The sequence below is a fragment of the Crassostrea angulata genome, chromosome 3 (assembly GCF_025612915.1).
Source record: "Crassostrea angulata isolate pt1a10 chromosome 3, ASM2561291v2, whole genome shotgun sequence".
Classification (NCBI taxonomy): Eukaryota; Metazoa; Mollusca; class Bivalvia; order Ostreida; family Ostreidae; genus Magallana; species Magallana angulata.
In genome coordinates, this window is record NC_069113.1 from 39,646,631 (window position 1) to 39,668,821 (window position 22,191).

The 22,191-nt window shown below is 32.8% G+C and overlaps 1 protein-coding gene and 1 long non-coding RNA gene across 14 annotated transcripts in view; one reads left to right on the forward strand and one right to left on the reverse strand.

Moving 5' to 3' along the window:
* LOC128178646 (1-phosphatidylinositol 4,5-bisphosphate phosphodiesterase beta-1-like) overlaps window positions 1-22,191 on the forward strand; it is a 54,956-nt gene that overhangs the window by 18,551 nt on the left and 14,214 nt on the right. For 6 of the 13 annotated variants that reach the window (XM_052845895.1, XM_052845907.1, XM_052845897.1 and 3 more), the window contains 19 exons: window positions 1,304-1,372; window positions 3,313-3,339; window positions 4,236-4,289; window positions 9,142-9,282; window positions 9,905-10,038; window positions 10,837-10,921; window positions 11,287-11,337; window positions 12,324-12,424; window positions 13,087-13,253; window positions 16,967-17,113; window positions 17,492-17,649; window positions 18,165-18,244; window positions 18,369-18,453; window positions 18,687-18,774; window positions 20,378-20,676; window positions 20,836-20,932; window positions 21,053-21,137; window positions 21,492-21,564; window positions 21,896-21,947. In XM_052845895.1, coding sequence (XP_052701855.1) covers window positions 1,304-1,372; window positions 3,313-3,339; window positions 4,236-4,289; window positions 9,142-9,282; window positions 9,905-10,038; window positions 10,837-10,921; window positions 11,287-11,337; window positions 12,324-12,424; window positions 13,087-13,253; window positions 16,967-17,113; window positions 17,492-17,649; window positions 18,165-18,244; window positions 18,369-18,453; window positions 18,687-18,774; window positions 20,378-20,676; window positions 20,836-20,932; window positions 21,053-21,137; window positions 21,492-21,564; window positions 21,896-21,947 — 1,993 coding nt within the window. The remainder of the gene's footprint in view (window positions 1-1,303; window positions 1,373-3,312; window positions 3,340-4,235; window positions 4,290-9,141; window positions 9,283-9,904; window positions 10,039-10,836; window positions 10,922-11,286; window positions 11,338-12,323; window positions 12,425-13,086; window positions 13,254-16,966; window positions 17,114-17,491; window positions 17,650-18,164; window positions 18,245-18,368; window positions 18,454-18,686; window positions 18,775-20,377; window positions 20,677-20,835; window positions 20,933-21,052; window positions 21,138-21,491; window positions 21,565-21,895; window positions 21,948-22,191) is intronic. The other 7 variants (XM_052845901.1, XM_052845902.1, XM_052845903.1 and 4 more) reach the window with 4 other exon arrangements.
* Window positions 1,370-3,261, reverse strand: LOC128178647 (uncharacterized). Its single transcript, XR_008242987.1, has 2 exons — window positions 1,963-3,261; window positions 1,370-1,458 (listed from the first exon to the last, which is right to left on the reverse strand). It is a non-coding gene; the product is annotated as an uncharacterized LOC128178647 (long non-coding RNA).

Consider the following 22,191-nt stretch of genomic DNA (forward strand, 5'->3'; position numbering starts at 1 on the left):
ATAAAGAAGATTCCATTTCTTATTGCTCAAATGATATTAATGCTAGCCATTAAAACTTCACTAAAAGATTATCGCAACATTAAAATTGTCTCCCGTAATTTGAAGAGTGGCCATGTTAATTGCAGTAGGTTTAAAGCATTGTTTCCATATATTTACCTGTAAATCATGCAAAAAATTCAAGGAAAAAAAGATCCATATTAAAAAAATAAATGCAAATGGTATTTCCTTGCTTTCAAATTCAGAAAAGACGTGTCACCTTAGAACATTTAGCATTAACACTAACCATTCATTTGTGGCATTATAAATTGTTTTGCCAAATTTATTAACAAAAATTAGTAAGTAGCATATAAAAAAGGGACGGTTAAAGAAGATTTGAAATCACAATTACTAGACACTAAACCAAAAATGAATTACTTCAGAACATACTCGAAACGGATATTGTTCAGAGTTATATAATTCAGATTTCAAAATCCTAAATGAAAAACTCTCTTTTTGAACATTCTCAATTTTCATCTAACTGTATGTCGTTTCTTTGAAAATCATTGGTCTACACAATATCAGTTATGAAAAAGAAGGCCCTACTGAATGTTGACCTTACACAGTCGGTGCAAAGAGGCTGAAGGTGACGGAAATAATTATGGATCGCTTCATATTTGTTGACGAGAGACTGTGTGTAGGGACATTTCTAGTGATTAAAATAGCTGTTTATCTGAAATAGACTTTACGCCTATGTATATATATTGTCCATTTATAATAGTAGTGGAGAATGATCGAGAAACAGAGGCTGAGTTATTTTGACAAATTCAATGCTATGTTTAGTTTGCTAGTGATATTATGTAAGACTTTTTATTTATAGTATCAAGGACTTTATGATATTTTGGTTTGTTAGTGTCAGTGGCATGTGTCTTAGCACTATTAATAATAAATTATTGCATTGATTCATAGAAATCTGTCTTCATTAAAAACATTAATGTTGTGATTTATATGCAATGTCATTAATTAATTCATATTAAATTTAATATAAAAGAGAATTCACTTATATGTTTATAAAATCCATGTTAATATGCGTGTAGGGTGATAATATATTCTTCCATTTATTAAATCATACATTTACTATGCATTTGAATACATTGTAAATTTCATCATATTAGAAAGTGACAGTAACTTTTAGCCAGTAATAGATGCACCAGATCTATAATGCATTCATTAAAACTTAACTCCTTGTTAATAGATAGGCATTCGTCTTGAGTTCATTTAATTGCTAAGCTGAGCACATTTCACATCTATTATTTGTTTCCTTCAGGATATGGACTATTTGGACATCTCCTACATCCGAGACACACGGACAGGAAGATACGCCCGGGTTCCAAAGGTACTGACCCATAGCATGTCACCATCTGCAGTATTATACATGTACTTGCTAGGTCCATCATACATATTACATATATGTTAGGTGCTCTGGGAAAGGAAAATAAATGCATGTTTGTTTATAAATAAAAATTAGGTCAGTCTTGGTGTATGAGCTTGTCACAATTTCATGCAAATATAGAGGAAAATAAAATGCCTGTAGTAAATGAATGTTAGATTTATATGTTAATGTCACTTTGAACTTTTGTTGTTTTTTATTTAACTATGAGACCAATGTGCATTATACAGATGACTCTAAATAACTTGGACTTCAATTCATAGATTTATTTTTTATTTTTATTTTGAAGTGTCATGAATCGATATTTAAATAAGTACAACACTATATGTATACAGGATTATTTTCGCCCCATGTTATTTTCGCCCTTCTCCACTAGCAAACGGTTTTGCCCAGTCTTTAATTCACCCAGTTGTAGTTGTGTTTACAGAGATATTATTTGTGACTTAGAATTTGCCCAGTCTTAAATTCGCCCTCTGACAACGAGGGCGAAAGGAGCGAAAATAAAACAGGGACGAATATTTCCCAGTATACAGTACTGTTCCAAGGGTCTACTCCTTTCCTCCTCACCAACTGTCAGAATTTGCCCTTCATTAATGTATTCTTCAGTACATCTGTAGATGATAAAAGTTATTGATTTATTTCATTATACAATGTAACAAGTTATTTCTCTTTTTTTTTTGGGGGGGGGGGTGTAAGGAAGAGGAGTATATCCTTTCCAGGCCCCTTGAAAATTTCTGAATCAAGAGTTATCTAGAGTCATTTGTTTTTTTTTACTGGACAAACTTGTAGTAAAATGTTTGCATAATAGTTTTACTTTTTCTTATATTGAAAAGTGTGTGAGCAGTTCACTTTTGTTCTTGCATGTTTTGATCTGAAATGAAAAAATAACTAATTAAAATTGCATTTTAATTAAAAGATAAAGTTTATTTTGTTCTTCCTATTTCAGTATTGTATGCAATATTCTGCTTGAAACCAGGACCAAATTAGAGCTTTGTTTGTTCTCTTTCATACTGCTGCATGCTTTATTACCAGCATTCAAATTTACTTTTCACTGAAAATTATGGGTAAAAAAAATTATTATGTTTTGAGGTTTTTTTTAAAGGTCATATGCGACCTATTTTCCATTATTTTCTCCACCCCCCTTCCCCCCACCAAATCTGCAATGTGAAGATTTCCACTGTGTAATTCCAAATTATATTTTCATGTTATGTGATATTTTTCCATTTGTATACCAGGGTATATAAATTCCCCCCCCAAAAATATATATACAATGACTTTAATAATTAGCATTCAGTTGCGTATTGTATGCAATTAAAAAAAAAATTCAAAATATTTTAACTAAGAAAACAGCCTGGTAATGCACCCTGAGATTTTGGGCATTAAGAGGTTTAAATACAAATAAAGAAGTAATAATCTATCAGGGAAAATAATCTAAAACTGAGGAAAGTTGCGTGTCCCTAAATGTAAGAACCGGTCCCAACGCCACCAACTTTCCTTAAGTCAATACTCAGCCTCAAGTCGGTGTTTTTACCTCAAATGTATGCAATTTTCTCTTAAAGGATTTAAGTTGAGGATTGAGTTGAGTGATTTGAAAAATTTGGTGACGATGGGGCCAGAACTTTTCTTTCAAAAATGGTATGGCATGAAGCTTAAGTATCAAAATGCATTTTAAAATGCTGATAATCATCCCCCCCCCCCCCAAGTGTTTACTCACAGATGGTAAAGAGTACATAAAAAGCAAGCAGCAGTGTGAAAGTTTAGGATCAAACAAGACTTTATGACTGGCCTGGGATGTCTGTGGAACACGTGTCTCTCCATGACTGAAGTGTTTGTTATTTCAGGGTAGTAATCGTGTCTCTCCATGACTGAAGTGTTTGTTATTTCAGGGTAGTAATCGTAGGCCCTCTGCACCGGTACGTTAGTAGGTTTGATCTGCTCTCTCTCATATAGCGTGGACACAATTCACAGAAAAACAAAAAGCCATCGTTCACACTTGTATAAACACATCTTGCACCCCAACGATTAATCTGTTTTTTACCCTGTAGGCTTATATAGTCCCCCCTTCAAGGGGGATTAACTCTTTTTTCCTCATTCATGTAGCTTTAATTGTTATAATTTCACTTGCTCATGTAAATTATTGAAATATTTGTTACTTATATTATTTAACTTTTCATTTCTTTCATTCTGTGTGTCTAAAAACAAATGCATAATTATTTTATCAAAATGATATTCTCTAATTTAAGTGTACATGTAGCATTGTAACCTTATATTTCCTTGCAATTTTTATAATTTGTTCAAAAATTATTTCCCCTTCTTTAAAGGAGAAAAATGTAAAACTGAAAATTGTACTAATGCTTAATTTGCTTTGAGTTATTTAAAACCCAGTAAATTGTTTACATTTGTTATTTGATATAACTTTACAAAACAGTTGTGAACGATGACTTCATTTCTTTAATAGGATGCTTCTAATTAACCTATTCAATGATAATCCAGATGGATACATATGAAATATTAATTTCTAGAAAAGAAGAATGGAGTATAAATGTCTTGTTGAATTGATTTTGGAGTGGATAAAAATTAAATCTTGAAATTCAAGGCTTGTAAGATTTATAAGAAATAATTGCTCTTATATTAAATTATTATCTGTATAATGTGAAACTATAGCTAGAAATGTACAAATATCACTATGTTGTGAGAATGCAAAATTTAGTGTTTGTTCATTATACAAGGTGGGAAAAAATCGTACAGTTTTGCATTTTCACAATGATATGGAGATTTGTGTCTTTCTGATAGTTTTACCCTTATATAGATACAAGCCTTATTGCAAAGTGCATGGAAACCTATAAAGAAAAAGATCTATAAGGTTGATTCAAGAGTAGAACTGTTTAACTCCAACTCACCAGAAAGATTGAATCAAATTGCTGTGTGGTTGTGATGTGTGCTGCTGTCGATAAAACATCTATTTAACTGAAGTCTCAATTACTTGTTTTTCTGCTTAAGTTGGAAAACCTGCAAAGAGTTTGCTTTTATTTTTACATCTTGGTGTGCATTGAATTTTCAAGACTAGTAAAGCAGATAAATTGCTTCATTCACTTCATATTGCTGAAGCCATCTTAAGAATCGAGCCGTAACAGTTGCAAACTTATGAAAAAGAGATTTTATGTTTTTGTGAAATTTTGATTTTTTTTTTTTTACATGGCACCTCTGAACTAGATGATGTTTTAGTTGTTTTGCATTCTCATTCCAGGGTTCATTTAAGTATGTAAGTGTTTGACAGTATGGTAAACACCTTCCCCTTGTCACTGCACAAAGTCTTAAAGTGTTCACTCCAAGTTTAGTGACTATGTTTGACCACGGAATCACAATGCGTTGGTATTTGTCCAGATTTCTATAAGGAAGTGATTTATTTAGGTTTTTGGGAACAGCACCTGTCCAAGAATGGTAAGGTAAAGCCAACTGTCATTTGGATTTCTGAAATTAGGTACATTTCCCTTTCCTTGTTGTAATTGAATTATTTACCAGGTGGGACATGACCAACAGGTGGGGTAAAAACAAAATATTACATGTACCATAAAGTGAAACAAAGGAAAGAGGATCATTTCAATGTTAAAAGGTTTTAGTGACCACTAAATTTTGCAATCATTTCAATGTTGTTGGTTATGAAGATGAATATGGACACTGAAATGCATGGAAAACAGAAATGAATTATGAATTAACATATTATTCAACTCCAACAAAAACACAGCTTTTCCATCGGAAAGTCTGTAGAAAATCATTCACAATAGATCACCAGCAAATTTTCACTGAGCACTATGTATAATTTAGTATTCAAACATCATTACCAGATAAAAAAAATTTGGAAGCCTTGAATTCATTGCGTAACATCCCCATTCCCCCCCCCCCCCCCCCACACACAGAAAAGTGCAATTCCTGCTACATGAGATACTCAAAAACACAACAAACATCACCTTAGCACATTTTCACTCCTAGAAACTTTTATTATTGTATTTGTTGTAAGTTGAGAGTAAATTGAAGATTTAGAAGTGTTTCAAATTATGAAGGATATCTTATAAGTTGATGATTTTATGCTATTATAATGTACAAGCTGCTAGATAGCAATGTCACCAATGAGAATCTTAAAATGTTAATGTATTTTCAACTTTTAAAACAAAAAGCCAAATGGATTATTTCATCATGTAGACACCTACAAAAATGGTTAAATTGTAACATAATAAATATTGGGTTCTTGAAATAAACCATCCCCACACACTTGTCTCAATATATTAAAGCTGTCGGTAAGTGGTTACAAAAGTGACAATTTCTTGAAATGTTGTTTTGATAAACACAGATTACTGTATATACTACAGTAAAACTCGGTTATAGCGAAGTCCGAGGGTCCAATGGATTTACTTCGTTATATCTGTAATTCTCTACACCCGTATAACGAATTTATAAAAAATAAGTACAGGGAATTGGCTTTATACATGTTTTCTTTCACCAGACTATAATTTTTGGGAGTTGATTTTAAAAAGTGAAACAGTGTTTGGACCTAAGCACAAATCATCACCGCTGACAAAATTTAGTTCTTGAAAATAATCGATCAATTTGATTTAATGTATCTTGAAGCATTGGTTTTTAAGAAACTTATTTATGAAAAACCTTGAAAATAGTCAGATGTTAAATAGTACGAACAATTTAGATATTTTTTGCAGTCGTAAGTATTAATACAACCATCGGCTGTCTCCATAAATCTCCGACAAGCAGAAAGTCATTCTATATTTAGAGGTCGCATCATCAAGTTATCACGTGACCTGGTGTACACATTCTCTTGCTTGTTGGAGATTAACGGAGACAGCCGAGCATCTGGTTGAACGAGACAAGTTCATTATTGCTTGGATCCATACAATTTTTTGAATATTTCGATAACTTATACATAGTTTGATGGAACCAATTCTATCTTTAATCATTACACAACACGATTTATACGGGGTTTTTCTCAAAATTCTTATCGGAAAAGTCCGAGAATTCATATTATAAAAATGTGCATAATTCAAAGACAGATTTTAAACTACTTGCCAAGCAAAGTAACATGTCGTTGATTTTAAAATGAATAATAATCGATAAAATCAACTCCCCTCAGTACTTCAGTACTTTGATTGTTAATTGAGGCTTTAAATAAAAATACATTACTTTGACACCTTTAATAATCGGATTGTGAATTGAAAAATATTTATGAAAGCAAATTCATTCGGACAATTTTTTAACTTTAAAGAAATTTGTTATAAAAGTGTTAAATTTCGTTATTATTCACCTGAAGGAGACTCAAAATGACTTCGCTATATTCGTAAATTCGTTATATCCGAATCGTTATAACCGTAAAAATTTGCATAGATTTGTTCAGAATTTTACCGGGGACTCAAAAAAACTTCACTACCTCCAAGAATTCGCTATATCCGTGTTCGTAATAAACGAGTTTTACTGTACAAAAAAATTGTTATGTTGAAAATTGAATGTATACATGTATAAAAATGTATGTATAGTAAAAAGCCACTTTTTCCCAACATTGGGTACCATCCATTAGCTACCTGATACAAGAACTCGGTACAAAGTACATGTATTAGGGCATCGGAACAGCTGATTTCAATCAGGTCAAATGGAGGTCTAGACATAATTAACTTATCATCAAATAATCCTCGTCTTTAAGCAAAGCATATGCTTCAAGCATATTGTTTACACAGTATAGTAGTCTGATGTGATGATGGTGTAATGATGGAATATGGATCCCATATCTGGTCAGTAGGTCAGGTGGAGGGGAAATAAAAGCATCTAGTATATAGCATATAAATAGGTATCTTTTGGTAATATAGATTTATGTGACTTCTTGGCCAATAAAGATTGTATAAAAGGGGGTATATAAAAACCACTTAATTACCTTTTTAGGTCATTATGAAAACTAACAAAGTCTTGAAAATCTGTTTCTATGGAAATTAATAATTGCATGTGCTGTTAAACCATCTGTATATTAACAGCATATTGAGAGAACTAAATTTAAAAGATACCCTTTTTTACCAACTTTAATAGGGAATGATTCAGCCATTAAAGATTATTTCCTATTTTATACTATGCATTTAAAGAAAAAACACTGAGCTGAAGGCTCTTCTGTGAAAAACAGGTAATCATTTACTGTGTTACAATTTACATCCACCAGTATTGCTGCCAGTGCCTGCAGCTACAAAACTGTTCATAAAAACGCGAGATCTGAGGCTTTGAACATGGAGAACAAATAGGGTGGATACTTTTTCCGCTTTGTGAGATTGTGTGGCCTTTAATACAGAGTGTGGGATGGCATGCTGGTTTGTCACATTTCATCTATGTGGGATTTCTTTAATACGCTCCGTGTAATTCTCCGGAGTTTTAGTTCCTCGATGTTCCGACCCGGGGAAGAGATTCATTGCTGTGGAAACTGACACACGCGGCAAAGAGGCTGATGTACTTGACTTTTGATCTCTTAGACACATAAATACATGCTGCCCCAGACTGCATCCTTGTTTGGCAGAATGAATATTGCAGAAGTCATTGGAGACCATAATGACTAATGATTCTCTTGGCGTAATAAGGGAGAATGATGTATTTTGTAAAGACCCAGAACACGCAAGAGCCTACTTGCCAATTGCATTGCACATGGGAAAGCTATGTGGGCCCCAATCCTTCACATAAGAGTTCTGGCAGATGAGAATTAGTTTCAAAGAGAAAAACGAATCATAAAAACACCATTTGAAAACCCCAGTGATTCTGGTCCATTTTGTTGTATATTCAAATGGGCAACTGTACGTATTCTCCACACTTGTAAAGATACCAGTATATTTGTTTCACAGATGAAGAAGATTGGATATACTATAAAGTAGAATCTAGATGATGATGAAGGTCGGTAGAATCATGAATACTGATTCACCGAGTTAACTCATGTACTTACCAGGACACTTACATTTGCATTTATTGATGTTTGAAGAGTACACATATAAGATGCAATGGTTTTAAGACAATTATTTCAGCTTATAATGTACATTTATTTCAATAGACACCAGAAGGTCATATATAAAGCTTAAAACATCAATAAATTAAATTATATTGATGACTGTACTTCTTACAAATTTTTGAATGATTGAATGAATGAGTTAAGGAAAAAATATGATATTTCTAGTTTGTTGTATGGGTTTTCACCTGTTACTCCTAAATCCTAGTGCAGTGAATATCAGAAGCCAGGGGTTTTTTGATAATGATTATATGATAATATTAAGTACATGTATAACATTTGGTTTTCATATTTATTTTAATCATTTAATACACTTAACTTTTATTTTTCATAGCTGAAGGTGGTGGATAGCTTTTGTGTGCAGCTTATTAACAAAGTCTTACATATGTATATATCTGGTTTGATTTGATAAAGATATTTTTTACGTGTGGGTTAATTTATAAAGAAAAAAACGCAAACAAAACACTGAATGATAGTGTATCCAGTCAATTTTTAGAATTGGGTAGTGAAAAAAAAGACAGCAACTGAAAGACTATTTCTTTGTAGGTTTGATGTTAAAATTGCAATAGAAGAATAATTGAATTAAAATTTATATGATTTTTAAATATAATGTTAAAAAGAAAAGAAAAAACAGTTAGATTTCATTTTTTTATCGAATTTTTTTCTGCTTTATGAATTTTAGGAAGGAAAGTTGCGAGACCAATGCATGATTGGTCCCTCTGATATTCCCACGGAAGACAAGACAATCACAGTATGCTACGGGAAGGACATGACCAACATTGACTTTGTCAACTTCGTGTGTGCCAGTCGTGAAGTGGCCAGGGTATGTCCAAACCCAGGAAATAATCCTTCAAATTCTTTGTTCATTCTTTCGTTGATAAAATATTACAAAGTGTTTTTGCAGAGACATAGATGGGTGTCATTGCAATTATGAACGATTGATTTTTCTTTGCATACCCGAATACTGTGGTCTTCAAATTTAATATGAAGCTTTTAGCTGACATCTACATTTCTCTAGCTTGTGTATTGGATGGACATGTCATATTTACATCTCTGAAATAGGAATATAAAGACTGATCTTTAATTTACAAAATGTTTTAATAGTTTTTGAAATGTTCAGTGAATCTCCATTTGGTAATGAACTATTGGTAGCCTTGGGCTTTCAGAAGGTACTGCATTAGAAAAAGCTATGTCCTCTCAGACACCATTGCAAAGCAATCCAGCCACAGTTGGTAGAATTGACAGTAATAACAGTTGAAAATTTAACACAATGAAAGACAATATATAACAATTTTAGCAAAGGAATGAATTAGGTAGAACAATGTATTAAATTTAAAAATTTAATTTTGAATCCACTGTGATTACAATCAAAAAAATATTTAAAAGCGCTTTTTCATATGCATGTACTATCAAAGTAGTTGATGACAGAATTGTATTTGTTTCAGGAGTGGACGGATGAATTGCTGAAGTTCGCCACTAACTTGCTGGCCTTGAATAGCAGTGTATTGTCCTATCTAGAGAAGGTCCATACAAAGCTAACTCATGTACTGGACGTTAACGGGAGGATCCCGGTCAAAAAGTAAGGAGATCTCACCGAAACACAGATCTACATGTAATAGGAGCGGGCTCATAAATACTGTAAACCAACTTTTATTCGCTTGCAAGAAATTTTCACTAGGTTCATGAGTGCCTCATCATCACAAATAGTTCTCACAGCAAACCAGTCATCAAATGTCTCAGCTCTCTAATTTTAAACTTTTAAAAGTCATAATAACGACTTTTTATCTTGTTATAACGACTTTTTATCACGTAGTAACGCCTTTTTATTTTTTAATATTCCAATTTGAGCTCACAAGGCTTTCGTATATCTCCAATAATCCTTGAAATACCGGTAAGTGGTTGCAAGTAAATGTTGGTTTACAGTATACTGAGCACAGGGTTAGTTTTTGCCCCTTGTTTTTTTTTGCCCAGTCTTGAATTTGTCAAGACACAGTTGTGCGATTGATATTACTTATTATTTCTTAATTAACACAGTAATTGAAAAATTGTCTTTAAATTGCCCAGTCTTGAACTGACAAGAGGATGAACGATACGAAAAATGAAGGGGGTGGGGATATTTCAGTATTGTAGTATTTAGCTAGCTATGGGAGTAAGTCCTGTAGTTATGCACCATAGATTCCTTGTCTAACTTGAGGAATTGATATACATCTAAAAAATTAATGTAAGAATCTCCTTTCTTATATTCCATAATCTCACTTTTATATTTTTTATAGCTGTATACTATATATGGAATTGTTACAATGGTCAGTGCTGGCAAATTTTTCTTCTCTTGTTAGTAAATACAGACATAAATGAAACATTGCTCTATAAATTTCAGCATCGTCAAAATGGTGGCCAGAGACTCTAATGACAAGAGGAAAGTGGAAAAGGCCCTGGACTCTGTAGGATTTGTGGCTGGAAAGGTTAGTACCTGTATTACAGAGGCAGAATGTTTGATGTGTGTATAGTCAGTACTCAGAATGCAAGTAGAAATTGGTAGCTACTAGTATTTGTATCTATAATCAACCTTTTTGTTTGATCAGCTAACATATTACTAGATATATTCTGATACCCTGATGGAAATTGGCTCAAGACTAGAAAAACAACATCCTGACTTTCTTCTTCATTCTATCTTTTTTGTTAACACACTATACACACTATTAGAGACCTTTTATTAAAATTGTTGGAGATCACATTTTCCTTCTTTCTTTTTTTTTTTTTAAAGAATACAAGATATTACCATGCACAATGTTTTCTTGACTTCCTTTTATTTAATGTTGCATTTCAGGACAGTTTTATCAGCTTGCCATTTAAAAAAATGGCGAAACACCCTAAACAGGTTGAATATTGTTTTTATTTAAATTTCTGCCTTTTTCTTGATTGAAGGTTGTGGCTGAAATTGAGAAAAAAAAAAGAAATCTTTAGTGCCTCATGAATATGCATGACCTGTTTAATGACATCATGGCATGGAATTTCCTAATGATGCCATCTGAACAAGTTCCTCTTGCTATTAATCTCAGGAAACATTTTTATAACAGCATCATCTTACATATTTCATTTCCAAGCCTAACACAGCGTAGAAACAATCATTTTGCTCCAACACTATTAACCTGTTAATGGTTTCGACCCCTTTTCCAGCTGTATAAAAGAGCCTTTCACTCATTTTTATAGAATTTACAAAAAAATCTTGCATTATGTGGATTATTTCTCCTTTGCTCTCCAAGTATAAAGTCCTTCGCATTTACAAATGCAATCAAATCTGTGCTTTTATGTTCTATGCAAAGTTTAAGTGTACATGCTATTGAAATTGTCATAATTATCGATGATGTGAAATTCCATTTGATTCCTTGTATTATTAGTGTGTATAACATGTACAAAATGTAATGAGGATTAAGGAAAAAGCCTCATCTTTTTTTCATCATCATTGCATTATTATTAGCTAATTTATTGTTGAATTATCTGGATTTTGAAATTGAACTGGAAAGCTTCCTCCAAGTCCTTTACACATCCTGGGTAGCTTAATGTCTTGTAAAAAGTTTGATGAATATAAATAGGTTTTTTTCCTATAACATGACTACAGCGTTCATACATATGTATTTTGAAAGGTGTCAATAAAATTGTGTTTTCTTTATTCACATCAGTCAAGAATGTTTTGATCCTTTTATGTATACTATTATAATGATGTTATAAATATTATAAGAGCTACTAGTATTGAGGATAATTCTTTTTTAACTGCTACAGCCAGCTAGTGTAAGATTTATGAAGTCAATATATAATCTAGGAAAATTTTAACAACAGTACACTTGTATTTGCTATATATTGTAGAATGAAACTATCGACCCAAACAGGTTTTCCTTTGAGGAGTTTTTCAGTTTCTATCGACACCTTGTCGGAAGGACAGAAGTGGACAAAGTGTTTGATGAAGTGTAAGTTACAGAGTAAATATTCATGAGAAGATCTGTAATTGGAATTGTAAGGTACTTGGCACAGATTAAATGAAAAAAAGTAATAATTTCTTAGCTTGAAATATTGGGAGGGATGGGTGGGTAACCTTTTCTGTATTGTTTAAAGTTGATGATTCAATGGTCCTCTGCTCAGCTTTTTTTTTTATCAGAAACATTGATATCTAAGTTTGGACAAAGAATTACTTATTAATACAGTTAATTCCATTCTTTTTTTGAAACTTTGCTCTGCAAAATATGTTGCAGTTTTGAGCATTATAATTATCCCCTCACATCCTAGTTAGAGGAGGAGGGTGTAAACTGTATCTGGCTATGGCGCTGTTTGCAGTTTTGAAAATTTCATTTTACAAATGAATGAGAACCTTATAGCCCCTTTCTTCTTTCTGTAATTAGGAGAGCTCAGAAAAAGGCATCTGTCAATGAAGCAGTTTGTGCAGTTGCTAAAATTTTATTAAACAATGAGATCATTATTAGACATTGTACCCTTACTCTTCTGTATGTCAGTAGGGAAGCTTAAAAAACTGCCATATCTAACAGTTGTGTACTCTGTGCAATTTTTTATTTTCTTTATTAAACAAAGAGATAATAATTCAACATTCTACACACATCATTTTTTCTGTCATTAGGGGTGCTAAGAAGAAGCCGTATCTAACTGTGGAGCAGTTTGTGCAGTTTCTGAACAAGGAGCAGAGGGACCCCCGCCTAAACGAGATCCTGTACCCTTACTACACAGTCAGGCAGGCTCAGGACCTCATAGACCAGTACGAGTCCAGACAAAACATGGCAGCAAAAGGTGCTTAGAATGATCATACTTATTGCAATTACTTTGAACCGAATTTAGGGAGGCAAAGTTCTAAAAAAAATCATCAATTACATCATAGTTTAAAGTGTAAATGGTGTCATTTAACTTTGTACTAAAACTAAATTAGGAAGGCTATTTTCAAAGAAAGTCATCAATTATATCAACGTTAAGTGCAGTTATTTTTAAAATGGACTTTATTCGAAGAAATTTTTAATTATTTGATTTATTATTTTTCTACTACACGTATTAATTTTGCTTGTAGAATTAGATTTAACAGTATAGTTCTCTAAGACATGTTTGCTACTAGTATTGGAGTCAAAAACAGTTGAAAAGTTACTTAATTTTGAAACATGTATTTACAATACAAGCATATGTTTGCCTTGCGAATGACCTTTTTTTTTTCGTAGAGTGGTGTAGGTTGCTAGCAATTATATCTAAGACTTAATGCAATTCAGATTGAATGACCGATGAGGACATAAACTTGCATTTGATTCATATACAGTATCAAAGATCGTCATGTAATCTGACCATTCTTATTTCAAACAACACATACTTTTTTATATATGCATGATTTACCAATTATCTTTTGCCTGAAATAGAAATCAATGATATCATTCTCCTCCCCCACAAAACACATTACAGGTGAAGCAACGGACACATGCTTACTTAGCTGACAGAGTGGAACTGTCATTACATGTATAAAGTTTACACCTTTTGTTTAAATACGTAGACAATGCATACATGTATGGTTATATATTATTAAACTTCAATGCAGATTGTGAATTCAGAGCAAAGTTTTTCAGAGATTCTAATTTAAAAGAAAAAAATTATTTCCTTGTTTATTGGAAACCCAAAACACATTCTGTACTGGTACTGTACCAGTTATCGGCTAAGACCAGTTATCGGCTAAACTGAGAGTTCGGGTTTAAAGCACGCAACAATCCAAGATTTTTTAATTCAGTCGTCTTTTTCGAATAAAGAAAAGTAAGTTTGCTTGAAAATTTTCTTGAATATGTTTTATACATGAGCTTAAACGATCATTATTTACCGCTGAGTTTACATCTTTGCACTTTCAGCAGTGGGGGAAGTGACGTAATGAGTTAAAAATAGAATATTACCTCTTTGTGATACGTTATTATATCCCTTCTTTGATTTAACATATAAAACCAATACATTTAACATGTATAAACAAAAGGAATTCACAACTTTCCGACAGATTCGTAGCGCAATTGAACGTCTGATTGCATAATTATGCATTGAATAGTCTACCATTTGGTGTATTACCGTCTGATAATAAACGAATAATTTTAGAGATTTGTTTATAATGTATCATGACCCCGACTACTTTAGTCTGACCCCACAAGGGGCATAATTCAAACTACATTTAGCAGAGTATAAAATCGACATGAACACGGATTTTACTATGTTATTATCACGAAGCCGATAACTGGTACAGTAAATCGTAAAAACTAGGCAAATTCGGGGCGCGCTAAAAAGCACAAAAAAAAATGTTTTGGGTTCCAAATAATGATATAAACTAACAGATTGATAAATAAGGAGTTCACTTTTTAAAGTATGTCAAGTTTTATCCAAAAATATCAAGAAATAAGGAATTACGAAAAGAAAACGTTAAATTTTAGCCGATAACTGGTACAGTGCCAGTATATATCCACAAAAGCAAATGAGAATTGAATTGAACTCAGACCTACTAAAACCTAGGGTGTTGCACTTTTCTCTGGAAGTAGTAGGGTATATTTGCCTTTTCCTTCAGGGAAATACTGTAGTGATATCTGAAGGTTATACTAGTACACTCTGGAATAATATACAGTTCTTATAGATTATAGCTGATGCATTAATTCTCGTTTTATATATTAATTGTTAGAGGACACACCCTAATAAAGCATTCTAATTCTCTTTGCACTGTAATTTTATAAAATATGAATTGTGCAGTTTAGATTTTGCAATTTAAGCAATTTGTCTTTAATGCCAAACACTGATTTTTCTCAGTAGACATATTTCACAAAATACTCAAACTGACAGCAAACCTTTAGCTTTTCTTTTATGATAATAAATTATCTATCTTTTAAGCAAAAATAATTTCATATGATATTATGGAATTATTTTGTTTCGTATAGAAGAATCAATTAATCTTGATTGACATTTATTCTCCATCATTTCTCAGAAGAGGAAGGTAAGTGGGTAGTGGCATGCACTGCTATGGTTACTGGATCAGTTTCACATAAAGGCTTGAATATTTAGTGAAGCAGATCAAAGTAACATCCTCCTTAAAGTCCAAACACATTGTGTTTGGATGGGGGATAGGTAGATCAGATTTGAAGTAGAATTTTCTGTTCATTTTGAATTTGCCTCTATAATTTTATTTCTATTTATATACATGTTCTTATTATTAAGTGTGCTCATTTCTTTCCTATTTTATTCTCCATTTCTATCAATGGTTTAATGGTTAACATTTACTAGTCCAATAAAAAGATTTGCATATTAATTTTTCAAAGAAAAACAGTTTTTGATACTGTTTACTTAAATATTTGACAAGTGTCTGGAATTTTCTAAAACAGAAAACAGAAATCTTTTTATGCCAAATGTTGACCATGATTAATGTGTGATTAAACAGTGTCCATATTTTCATTAATTACCATTTTCATTGAATTTCATTCCTTAGGTCTGCTTTTGTTAGGATACATGTATTAGTCATACAGAGGAAAGAGTGTTAAACACGGGTGAATGCAGCATTTTATTTGTTATTTGTTCATACCACACGTTGGATGAAGGGTTTTTTTTCACATTTCATTAGTATTTGTTTTTTATATAAATTCAGGGAGGTTTTCTTGTTTTATATTTTACAGCCATGCAGTGGTCAAACTTTTTCTCTTTTTTTTTTAATTAGCTTCAGCGGTTTTTTATTTTTTGATTTATTTTGATAATGATTTGATCATTTTTAAGAATTTCAAGTTTATATTACAGTGTATTAAATTTTATTAATATTACTTCTCGTAGCTACCTGGTAGATCAAAAGTTGTTGGTTTTTTTTTTCTTTATAGGTTCTTGTTTCGTTAAAACTTTATTTGGGGATTTCTTGATCAAACCAGTTTTTAATTCATATCTGAAACAGAGAGACACATTTTATACTTGTTTATTTTATTTAATTGATGTGAAGATTTGATTTTTATTTAAGTTCAACTAACACTTTATCTGTCACCCTATTCTGATATCGGCCTTTTGTGTGATGCATGAAAGCAATATAAAATTGTAATTTCTCATAGTTCTCGTAGAGCATACTAACATAATGTCTATTTATAGGCTTCTTAGTAGACTATAATCTGATAATCTGTTAAAAAAAGATACAGTATATTAAGGGAAAATATTTATATATATATATTAAGTCAAAATTACTTGCTGTGCTTACCTAAAAAAAATTAAAGACTTTATATTAAGGCCAGTCTAAGGTTACTGGTATATGGATTGAGCCTCACTGTGGTTATAAATAATGATATTGTAGGCTCGATTTCTTTTGAATCACCAACGGCAATAGGAAGTCAAACTGTAATTGTTTTATGCTATACTTGTATTATAGAACACCCGTAGTTGTGAGTTTTGGTAGATGCTCCAGTAGAGAGAAACTTTTCTTTATTTTAATATGTGTATGAATTAAACAGTTTTTAAGTATTGCTTTGTTGTAATTTCAGGGCATTTATCACAAGAGGGATTTCTTAAGTTCTTGATGAGTGAAGATAATAATATAGTACCTCCAGACTCCCTGGATCTCAGTCATGATATGAACCAACCTCTGGCCCACTACTTCATCAACTCCAGTCACAATACCTACCTACAAGGTAATTAGGGTCAAAGGTCATGAACTACCATATGGTTATATAGTAAGGGTCAAAGGTCATGAACTACATGGTTACATAACACACCCTGATTAAGCAGTCTCAGTTTCTATTATATTGTCAAGTTGAGCTTAGTTCAAGTCTTGTGTTAATTAAAAAGTTTTAATTATTGCACTCTGTGTTTTTTTCTTTGTAAAATTACCAGAAATATCTAAACAAGGCTTACTGTGAAAAGGTTCCATGCTATTTACCTGTGGTGAATAGTCATTTAAACTACCAGTATTCATCGCAGTTGTAGATAATCTGTTGTCCTCTTATGTACATGCAGTCAGAACCAGATATGCAGTATATAGCACATACGCTATTCATATTTTCTTGCAGGTCATCAGCTAACTGGGCGGTCATCAGTTGAGATGTACCGGCAGGTGCTACTGTCTGGCTGTAGGTGTATAGAGTTGGACTGCTGGGACGGCCGGAATGCAGATGAAGAACCCATCATCACTCATGGATACACCATGTGCACTGAGATCTCTTTCAAGGTAAATACTATTCAAATGTAACAGATTGGGACAAAAGTAATGATAGACCAGACTGGGACTCAAATCAGGCCCCCATCTATCTCTAGTCAGGTGCTCTACCAACTAAGCTACCTGGTGTCAGCAATCAAATTGATTTGAACGTCAGGCTAATATAACAATCAGCACAATTAATTCAGTAGATCACTTTTCTTTTACCGAATTCTTGCAATTGTTGTGAGTTGTTAAATTTCTCAATCAATGGAAACTTAATTTCATTCTTGACAGCTTTAGTTGAGGTTAATTGAGAGTATGATGAAGTTGCACACAAACGAAGGTCTTGTGAATATAGAAAAAAGCGATTTTTCAGTTTGTTTTAAATCATTTCATCATACCTAAGTCTTGGGCTTCACAACTCTTCCACCAACCCTGTGCAGCTTCAAAGAGTTAATTCGCTAACTTAGTCTGTGTTGAATGTACATACATGTTTTTACTGCTAGAGTGTATGAAATTAGAATGGTTTTGTGTTTTGTTTGTAGGAAGTTATTGAAGCTATAGCAGAGAGTGCTTTCAAGACATCAGACTACCCAGTCATTCTTTCTTTTGAAAACCATTGTTCGTAAGTCAGCATTTTGAATTTTACAAAATGTTTTATTAACAAGTTAAACATTTTTTACTCTTTAAAATTGCCTGAAATAATTTAGACAAAGTATTGTTATGATTGATAATTTTTTTTTTATTAGGCAAAGGCAGCAAGCCAAAATGGCCGCCCATTGCAGAAACATTTTTGGTGACTTGCTCCTCACAGACCAACTGGATGATTTTCCTGTAAAAAAATTTTCTCTCTAGATATGAACACAAACTATGGTTCTGAATAACAATTCATTGCTCTGGTTCTATTTATACCTCTGTAATTTTCTTTCATGAGAACAGGTATTGCTTAAGTGCATGTATTTGTACTTGAAGTGCTCATAATTTTAGGCATTTACATTTAATACAATAAGTGTTCAAGCAAGGAAGTGAACTTTGAAAGTAAGAATTTTTTCCTGTTGCTTTCACAGCTGGATATTGGAGCTCCATTACCAGATCCTACAACTCTTGTTCGCAAAATTATTGTCAAGAACAAAAAGAAACATATGCACCAAAGAGGTAAGACTAAAGACCCAAACCCTCTCCCCCAGCATGGTCAGATTCATGACATATAGCTACATGTCCAACTAACTATCAGTGGCAGCATGATCAAGATTTGCTATCTTGTTGCATTAAAACTATTTTTTCTATTGAAAAGGAATGATTTAGCCTAATGAAAACAGATCACTCTTTTGACATGCACTTAAAATTTCAATAGTTTGCTATGAATTCTTGCCTTACTTGGTACATGTGATGCTCAGCAGCTAATTTCAATATATGTACCATATGTACTACGAACCGAGAGGCCCAATGTTATTTCCCACGTGTCATTAAACAAGAAATTTGTTGATTCCTATTACAGAGCGGAAAAGAGGTAAAGCGTGTTTCATTTATAATCATATGTTATTCTTGCACTGAAAGTTAACCAACTTACATAGCTATACCACAGAAGCACCATATAAACAGTTTAGTGGAGTATCTCAACAGAAGGCGGCCATGCCTAACTCTCTATCTCACTGTCGCTAGCTTCTGATCTTGTGTGAAGTATAGTATGTCATCTTGTAGTTTTATTTATGTTGCTAAACTCTGGCCACAGGTTAATATGCAGTGCAAAATCATTGGTCAAATTAGAGAGGGGCAATATATTTAAACTGTTGTCATCATTTTTATTAAGATGTCATGATAATCAAGTAAAAGAAAGATAACTCTGTAGAAAGTGGAGAAGGAAGTGTTATCATGAAACATAAACGATTTTCAAGTTTTGAAGAGAAAGGTTTGAGTTATTTATTAGGTACTATTTTCTACCTTTTACATTCTATTTAACAATGGAAGGAATGGAGGGAGAGGAGTATTTTAAATGTAATTGATGCAAAAAATGAGATGTTACAATTACCCACTGTTCTATTCTGTGTGGTTCATGATTGGATTCTGTGGATTGATGCTGTATGTTTGATGTGTTGGGTTTTCACTGGAAAATATTCAATTATATCTCAATTGACAGCTTTCTCAATTTAATCATCTAATGCTAATTAACACTCTTTTCTTAATCCAGTTTGTTAATCAGATTATAAACATGATATTAATCACCAATATATAGTTCTCTCATAGTTATTTTTTAACAGATTTGAGTGTGTAGTATACAAAGTGTGAGCAATTTGTTTTGAGATGTGTTCTTCTTTGTGTTTTAAAACAAAGCTGCAGATTCTCTTTGTGCATTTGACTGTCACAGCTTATAACATCAGCTTATATCTGTCATCTAATCAAGATTGAGTGATACTTGCACTTACAGTAGAATAGCATTTAAAAATTTTATTAAAAAAAAAAAACAAAAGCCAAAAAAAAAGGACAATGATTAAAATTATCTTTGAGGTGCAAAGGTGAGTTTGTGCAAATACTTGTGCAATGAAAAATTTGTATAACAAGTAATTTGTTCTATGGCTTTTGATTATTGTGTTTTTTCAGTTCTCTTTTAGAAAGTTACAAACAATAGTGGGCAAAACCAATATTTTAAAGTTTTTTGAAATTTTAATTTTAACTAATTTGAAACAATAAGCTGCAGATAATGCTTAAAAATTTTGCTGTGTTGAGACATGTGTACCTGCATATCTCTCTTGTTTTACAGAAAAGCCAAAACAGCTGTCCAAACCTCAGAGCCAATTAAGGGACACAAATTCGGTGGATGAGGGTGGCGGGACTGGCGGTACCGGGGTAGGGACCACAGGGAGTGGGGGAGGGAGTTTCAGTGAGGCGACCCCTAAACGCACAGAGAGTGTATCAGAGGACGTTGTCAGCCAAGGATTACCTGCCCCTGATGGTACGCCAGAGGAAGTGGCATCAGATTCATCGGATAGCGATGACGACGAAGATGGAGATGAGGATAATGAGGAAGCAAGACGGAAGAGGCAGTTCCGTACAGAAAAGGTTTTTATTTCATATAATTTTGTATTTCCTTGATAAAGACAGCTTATATAGACTTGAAGTTTGAAACTGAGTGGAGTAATGGCTGAATAGATATGAATTGAACTTGAGTTATACCTTTTATATAGTCCTTATAATTTTGATGAATTTGTTCTCTTTCAGGGAACAGCAGGGAAAGAAGCAGAGGCAGGTGCAGAAATGTCAATGCTTGTCAACTATGTTCAACCAGTTCACTTCCATTCCTTTGAGGTTTCAGAAAGTAAGTACATCCGCTGTTGGATCTTTTGCTCTATTAAAATCTGTTGTCCCAAAGTTGGTAAAATCATTGAATTGTGTTTGTCTTTTGTCAGTACATGGTTAAAAATTCCTTCAATTTCAGAAAGAAACAAAAGTTTTGAAATCTCCTCCTTTGTGGAAACTCAGGCGACCAGTCTCCTAAAGGAGTACCCCGTGGAGTTTGTCAAGTATCCTTGTGTGTACACTGGTACATCAATACAATATGGGCAGTCTCTATCTCTTATACTAGAATATTGATAGAGTGCCAATTTCTGTCCGGGACTCAAATTTTCTCTGCTGTCAATGGTGCATTTTCTTTACTTACTTACCTATCCTCCATGTGCCCTGTAGGATGCATGAGGCAGTAGGGCATTTTCTATAGTTGAATGAAATGAATTTGAATCATAAATTACAGAAAGAAAATATAAAAACGGTTAAGATGAGATTTTTGGAATAAAGCTGTGTTCTCTGTTCTTAATTACCCACTTTTTAGTAATGAATTTAAATGTATTTTGGGATGTTGTACCTTAACCATGGACCAGTTATAACAAGAGGCAGCTGAGTCGGATCTACCCCCGGGGGAAGCGGGTGGACTCCAGTAACTTTCTGCCGCAGGTCTGTTTTAAATTTATTCAGATTTTCAATTATGTCTTTGTGCAGCTTGGCCCCTATAGGTGCATGAGGTTAACACTTAATTGCAATATAATTATTTTATAGTCTTTCATGTGAAGAAGATTTAATTTAAACATTGTAAATTGTATTTAGGTATATAACACTGAATTTCCATATGTTAAAATTTGACATTTTAGTATAATGAAGGAATAATTTTCATGTCAAAATTTAACTTCAAAGACAATTGGAGACGGGATGTTGTGTATGTGTATTTAAAGAAAGTCTTGTTGTACAGGAGTTTTAAATCATTGTATTTATGTGTATGTCATTTTAGATTTTCTGGAATGCTGGTTGCCAATTAGTAGCATTAAACTTCCAAACTCTAGGTAGGTGATAGAAAATGTTTGATTTAAAAATCAGAATACTGTGGGGCCCCTGACAAGGAGGGTACAATATTTGTGTCTGTATACATGTATGTACTTAAATGATGATTTATTCAAGAAAATAGTTCCACAGAACAAGGGCATCAACAATTTTGAAAACAACAAGATATAGATGAATAAGTTTTTAGCTTTTTAGATAATATTTTGTTGATATAAAATGCAGAATTAAGCAGCTTGTTTTGGTGTC